Source organism: Musa acuminata, unplaced genomic scaffold, assembly GCF_036884655.1.
Source record: "Musa acuminata AAA Group cultivar baxijiao unplaced genomic scaffold, Cavendish_Baxijiao_AAA HiC_scaffold_877, whole genome shotgun sequence".
NCBI classification, from domain to species: domain Eukaryota; kingdom Viridiplantae; phylum Streptophyta; class Magnoliopsida; order Zingiberales; family Musaceae; genus Musa; species Musa acuminata.
The window spans coordinates 1-7,500 of NW_027021099.1; the positions used below are offsets into that span (position 1 = coordinate 1).

The 7,500-nt window shown below is 33.8% G+C and overlaps 1 protein-coding gene and 2 non-coding genes across 3 annotated transcripts in view; 2 read left to right on the forward strand and 1 right to left on the reverse strand.

The window, feature by feature from the left end:
* Nucleotides 1-1,403: 1,403 nt before the first annotated feature.
* TRNAD-GUC (transfer RNA aspartic acid (anticodon GUC)) lies at nt 1,404-1,477 on the forward strand. Its single transcript has one exon. It is a non-coding gene; the product is annotated as a tRNA-Asp (tRNA).
* Nucleotides 1,478-5,068: 3,591 nt separating this feature from the next.
* The window catches only part of LOC135664732 (DNA-directed RNA polymerase subunit beta), a 5,323-nt gene continuing 2,891 nt past the window's right edge, over nt 5,069-7,500 (forward strand). Inside the window, exon 1 of the mRNA XM_065177041.1 lies at nt 5,069-7,500. This exon is cut by the window's right edge and continues 2,891 nt beyond it. Within this exon, the coding sequence (XP_065033113.1) occupies nt 6,051-7,500 (1,450 nt within the window). The 5' untranslated portion in view covers nt 5,069-6,050.
* TRNAC-GCA (transfer RNA cysteine (anticodon GCA)) lies at nt 5,126-5,196 on the reverse strand. Its single transcript has one exon. It is a non-coding gene; the product is annotated as a tRNA-Cys (tRNA).

Here is a 7,500-nt window from a genome sequence, read left to right on the forward strand (position 1 = left end):
CTACCACTGAGTTAAAAGGGCTTGTTTTATTCGATTCATGAATTATAGCCTTTTTCCATTATGAGTCTACTGCATAATATATGTACATGATATATACATATATGCACATAATATATACATAGTTCATTTAGGAGCAATCAATTTGATTTACCCCCCAAAAGTAAAAAGTGGGCAAATTTTTTATTTTTTTTTTTGATAAAAATAATGCAGTGAATTGTTTCAAGACCGACCCCGCTTGTTTACCTTTACTGACTCATCAAAACAAGATTCACTTGATTGATACATGTACCAATCTGACATCGACATAGATTCGATAGATTTTCTTGAATCATGTGATGAGGGTATTCGTACCCTGAACCGAATTCTTATAAAAAAATAAAAAAGAAAAAAGGAAAATTTCTATCGTTTTTTAATTTTCTGACTTAATGTGAGATAGTGATAGGCATATTTTATCTGAACAATGAACGAAGCAATGAGTTAAGTTAAAATTAATGAGTTAAAATTGAAGAAAAGAAATTAAGTGGGGTTCTACCCCCTTTTCTGTTCTGTCGGACCAATCACTGCCTGAACTGACGGAGTCCTGTACCTCCTTTCGCTATATAAAATAGTATGGGATGGTTCATTCATGAACCATCAAATCCAAAACAAAATTCTATGGAATCATAACATAAAAGTAGAAAAGAGTGTTCAGATCTAGTCATATCATTAGATTATATTGACAATTCCAAAAAACTACTCATACTATCATCATAGTATGATGACAGTTGGGCGGATATGCCCCTATCGTCTAGTGGTTCAGGACATCTCTCTTTCAAGGAGGCAGCGGGGATTCGACTTCCCCTGGGGGTACTACGAAAGGAAGTTGATCATGGATTATCAATAAGCCTAGAAGGAATTCTTCCTGGGTCGATGCCCGAGCGGTTAATGGGGACGGACTGTAAATTCGTTGGCGATATGTCTACGCTGGTTCAAATCCAGCTCGGCCCAAAAATTCGCCGCTCCATGAATATGATATAACCAATGATATAACCAATTTGTCCCCCAGAAACAAAAATACCTGATCCGTAAAAGAGAAAGAGTCCATTTTTGTTTCTCTATCCATGTTTTTCTCATTCGTTCTGATCTTTTCTTTCTAACGATCTAGATTCATAATACTTAATCAAAGCAAAGATTATGAAAGGAAAAATCGTTTTTTCTCAATGAAAGGTTGATTATCTATTTTTGGCAATAAAATAAAATAAACACAGGTTACTAGTAATCCGTGTCACTTTCACTATAGTCCATATCTATGTGTTCTATGTGTATATGATATCAGTTAGTATATCATTCGTGTCTCTGTTACAACGCGACGAAGAAAATGTTTTTCTGAAACCATTAAGAATATGTATACCATACACCTCGCTGGGATTGTAGTTCAATTGGTCAGAGCACCGCCCTGTCAAGGCGGAAGCTGCGGGTTCGAGCCCCGTCAGTCCCGAACTAGGATCCGACCGATGAATGGAGAAATGAATTTATCTATTTTCCGTGAAAAAGGAGACAGGGGGCAAGATCTAATCCCCAGTGGAGATCCTTATTTCTTTTGTTTTTCATTTCGCATTTATCATCAGACAAATACAGGAATTTCCATTTCTTCCACTAGTGCCGAGTGATAAGGGAGAGACATAACATATATAGATTCGTACAATCGGTGGTATTCCTATATTTAGTATTTTAAGAGATACTCGTCTGACTTTCTTTTTCGATTTTCTTGATAAATGAAATAGAATAGAGTGCTCCTATTTTTACCGAGAGTACATACGCAAATTGTATTCGTTTATTGTACAATACATAATGAACTTAACATAATTACCTCGACAGAGTACTTGTCAGGTTAAACGACAACCCTTTTTAGCTTCGACTTTGTTTGTGTATCCTCAATGACTAATTGGAAACAATCTATCTCATTCTCATTTAAATTGCACACTGAATTTTTGATGTATGCCTTCCAGTCCCAATCGAAGAAAGAGATACTAATCAAATAAAAGAAAAGACCAAGCAACGTTCCTTTTTATTAAATTTGTTGGAATTATATTAGATCTTTTATACTTAACCCGTCCTTTTTCCATCTCACTTCTACTCTTTGGATCTGTGTGTGATTCATAGAATACCAGTCATATAATACCTCATAATTGTATGTACATAATTGTATGTATAAGTATAACGAAGGAGGAGTATATAAGGAAGACGGTAGGGTTATTTATAGAAAAGAAAAAGTGGAAAAGGATGAAAATTCAATGGGATTCTTTATTGGATCAGGAATCCCATTTCAGATTTAGTATGGATAAAGGATCTTCCTATGTTATACTATTCAATTCTCGACGATGAATCGATTTGATAGATCAGATATTGTTATTCATAATATTGATCCGATTCAGTATCATCAGGATGCAATTCATCCCATTGAATTTACAGGAATCAAATTTCTCATCTCTATGGGATTAGATCCCGAGTTATTGCGAAGTAAAAAAACAATGAGATTATGGAAGTAAATATTCTCGCATTTATTGCTACTGCACTGTTCATTCTAGTTCCTACTGCCTTTTTACTTATCATCTACGTAAAAACAGTCAGTCAAAATGATTAATTTGACTGAAACTTGATTTATTAGTTCTTATCAATGATTGAATAAATGAAAGAAACGGATTCAAACTCCAAGTCTTAAATGAAATGATCTGTCTGGAATCATAAGTATCTGAGATAATAAGTATCTGAGATAGTAGTATCTGAGCCGAGATAGTATGGTATAGTATTTATTATCCTATTAATGATTTTCATAGAAAGTTGTACTGTATACAGATATAGGCTTTTATATAGAGAAAGCCTATATCTAGGTCAATATACAATATGTATGTACATAGATTAGATGTATATCTAAATAGTACATCAAAATAACAGTCCAATTCTATTATTTTTTTGGCTACATTTACTTGTGTGGATTTCGATCAATTCAAAATAATTGAAGACCAACTCTTCTAATTCCTGGCTTTCTTAGAATTTATATATATATAGGTATAGGTCCCGAGATCTATCAAAGGAATCAATGGAGCAAGACAAAAAGAGTATGGGCATATTCTACTATAAATTAAATAAAAAAAAAGATAAAAGAAAACGAAACCAAAGAAAAGAATCTTTTTCTTTTTTAGATTTCCCATCTCAAGAAGTCATTGCTTGATCTATTAACAGATGATCTGCGGAGTTCTATTCCATGATAACTTCTTCAGATTTGAAAAAGAAGTAGATTAATAGAGTAGACCTTCCCAATTTTTTATGCTTAAACATGACATGAGATGAGTCAAAAAAAGCATAAAAAAATCTCTAGGAGTCTAAAAAAAAGGTGAAATGCGCGATATGTGGATCGCTCAACGGAAGAAAGATCTAATCTTATTATGTGTAGAACCTCTTTGGACAACAACTAGTCATTTCCAATAGAAAGTATGTATTGTCGTAATCTAATATAATTAGAATAGCGGAACGGCTTTCTCTTCTCTTAGAACAGTAAAAGTAAAGAAAGAGGGAAACAAATAAAGAAAAAAAGAAAAAACCAATTTCAGATTTTTTCTTTTTGTAATATCCATAATTCTGGTAAGAGCTGGTTTATCAAAATAGAATATTTAGGAAGAATTCGGTTGGAAAAAATTTCCTATCATGCGTAGATTTAGGTTTCGAAATACAACTATAGTAATCATTCATTCTTTGATCGAATGGTTATTATTCATTATTGTATTTTCTTATTCATTACTGTATTTCAGTATAATTTTGAAACAGAGACATTCTTTTTTTAAAGCTTTGCAAAACGATCAATTAAACAATTGATAGAATTCAATTACTCAATCGATTACTCGATTAGTAGTACCCCTAGAGTCCACTCCTTCCCCATACTACGAGTGAGAGGGAAAATGTAAAGACTACCATTAAAGCAGCCCAAGCGAGACTTACTATATCCATATAAATTATGTCTCCTATCTCTATGAAGGAATTATTCCATTATTGATCAATAATCATAGTGGAATCAATGGCGCAGAGTCAAAATGGAATTCTGACTTAACTTAAGGCTATTGATGAACCAATCCAATGAATCTACTCGTAACAAGATTATAAGATTTCTGGTAGAATCGGGAAGCATTAAGCATAAATACAATACACACACCTTTTCTCGGAAAATGAAATAACAAAGGAATACTCCTATCCCAATGGAACATGTAGGAGTACTAAGACCTATTGTTTGTTACCCTTTTTCATAAGCAAAAGACATCAAAATATACCATCAAGATAGATAACTATCTATCAGATACCTCTATTTCCTATTTGATCTAAGCCTTACTGTTTTTTTTGTGAAAGAATGGGGAGACACCATCACCAGTATTACATACATTCTTTCTTTTTTTCGTAATCCCCCTATCTTACACGGGCAAAGAAATTCCTACACGGGCAAAGAAATTTTTTTGTTTCTTCAACTTTTACTTTTACTCTTTACTCAATAAGAGCCGACCAACTATCCTGATTGAATGTTTGAGTACTCAGAGACTCTCGTGAGTCTGGATACAAAGTATCTTCAGTCCTTTCCACAACTTCTAAATTGATTTCCCATCAGCCTATCCAATCGAATTCCAGACAGAGTCAGTAGACACAACGGTGGTAGTGTAAAATAATTAGGAATTCTTGATAGTCTTTCGTACAATCTCTTCTTCAATCCTAGTAGCAAAAATGGAGTGTCCTTTAGGAACCTTTGGATACCAAGATTTCCGACCTCTTACTTTCGTAGTTTTGAATCCCAGAATTTACTTTCACTATTTATTTATTCTACTTATAAAATAAATGTCCGAACCAATCATAATCATATTAAAATCATAATCATATTAATAAGTAAGGCTTACTTCATCCCTATTTGTACCGGTTTGGGCCACACCCAAAGCCCGGATTTTTAGAAAAAAATTGACTTTCTTTAAAAAAATTGACTTTCTTTATAGAACTACAGATTCTAAAAATAAAGTATCGATAGGCTTATCCTTTTGCCTCTCCTTCTCCCGGGGACAGAATTCGTCGAGTTAAATCAGCAGAATAAGAAATCCCAAGTTTTTTGTTGATCAGGCGACACCCAGATTTGAACTGGGGATAAAGGATTTGCAGTCCCCCGCCTTACCACTTGGCCATGTCGCCAAACCAAATTCGATCCAAATAAGATAAAAAATAGATTTCTGGTCAAAGACTGAAAAATTCAGGGCAAATTGGAACCATTAACTATTTGTTTTGTTGTTTTGAATTAGCGAAAGGTTCTTCAATTTGTATCTCAAATTGTTGCGTTTCCTTAATGGCATAACAAAATCAAATTGATTTATGACTAATTCAGTATCAATTATTTTCAATAATCAATCTTTTTCAATTTCAATTATAACAATATAAATTATAACAATATATATGTGTATATGTAAACCTCAAAACAGAAATTGTTACACAGATACCGCTCTTATGTACATATCCCATATCCCTATAGAGAATCGTCGTGCCTTCTTTTTTCATTTTCTATATGCAATAGAAAAAATAGGAATTATGATATAGTGCGACCTGACTTCTGTTGCCACAAGTGAAATTACGATAAAAGATGTGATATGCGGACAGGTAGATAGCTATATTGGCATGCACTTAATAAATATTACTCCTATTACGCAATTCAATCATATTCTATATATTCTACTAGCAAAAAAATAATTCGAAATTTTTTTTGAACATGAAATGAAACTCAAATAAAATTAAGTATGCTAAAAAGGGAAACTCTATATTGTTCCTGTTGTACCTGTCGCAAATTCGAACTTGCGTCGAAAATGCTCTTCATTCCTCTGTCTCATTTCCGTTCATACGTATGAAATACATATATGGTATATGGAGTTGGCTAAAATTTCATGTGATTCAGTAAACAGAATATACATTCCATCATTGCTAGATCGATCCGTATGGTTCGATAAATAGTGAGCTAATAATGGGATTTTTCAATAAACAGGAAACTTAAGATTAAGATGCTCCGGAATGATGGAAATGAGGGAATGTCCACAATACCTGGATTTAGTCAGATCCAATTTGAGGGATTTTGTAGGTTCATTAATGAGGGCTTGACGGAAGAATTTCATAAGTTTCCAAAAATTGAAGATACAGATCAAGAAATTGAATTTAAATTATTTGTGGAAAGATATCAATTGGTAGAACCCTTGATAAACGAAAGAGATGCTGTGTATGAATCACTCACATATTCTTCTGAATTATATGTACCCGCGGGATTAATTTGGAAAACCGGTAGAGATATGCAAGAACAAACCGTTTTTATTGGAAACATTCCCCTAATGAATTCCCTGGGAACCTTTATAGTAAATGGAATATACAGAATTGTGATCAATCAAATATTGCAAAGTCCTGGTATTTACTACCGTTCAGAATTGGACCATAACGGAATTTCTGTCTATACCAGCACAATAATATCAGATTGGGGAGGAAGATCGGAATTAGAAATTGATAGAAAAGCAAGGATATGGGCCCGTGTAAGTAGGAAACAAAAAATATCTATTCTAATTCTATCATCAGCTATGGGTTCGAATCTAAGAGAAATTCTAGATAATGTTTGTTACCCTGAAATTTTCTTGTCTTTCCCGAATGATAAGGAGAAAAAAAAGATTGGGTCAAAAGAAAATGCTATTTTGGAATTTTATCAACAATTTGCTTGTGTAGGCGGGGATCCGGTATTTTCTGAGTCTTTATGTAAAGAATTACAAAAGAAATTTTTTCAACAAAGATGTGAATTAGGAAGGATTGGTCGACGAAATATGAACCGGAGACTGAATCTTGATATACCTCAGAACAATACATTTTTATTACCACGAGATGTATTGGCTGCTGCGGATCATTTGATCGGAATTAAATTTGGAATGGGTACACTTGACGATATGAATCACTTGAAAAATAAACGGATTCGTTCTATAGCGGATCTGTTACAGGATCAATTCGGACTGGCTCTTGTTCGTTTAGAAAATGCGGTTCGAGGAACTATATGTGGAGCAATTCGGCATAAATTGATACCGACTCCTCAAAATTTGGTAACTTCAACTTCATTAACAACCACTTATGAATCGTTTTTTGGCCTACATCCTTTATCTCAAGTTTTGGATCGAACTAATCCATTGACACAAATCGTTCATGGGCGAAAATTGAGTTATTTGGGTCCTGGAGGATTGACGGGGCGAACTGCTAGTTTTCGGATACGAGATATTCATCCTAGCCACTATGGACGTATTTGTCCAATTGACACGTCCGAAGGAATCAATGTTGGACTTATTGGATCCTTAGCCATTCATGTGAGGATTGGCCATTGGGGATCTATAGAGAGTCCATTTTATGAAATATCTGAAAGATCAAAAGAGGCACAGATAGTTTATTTATCACCAAATAGAGATGAATATTATATGGTAGCAGCGGGAA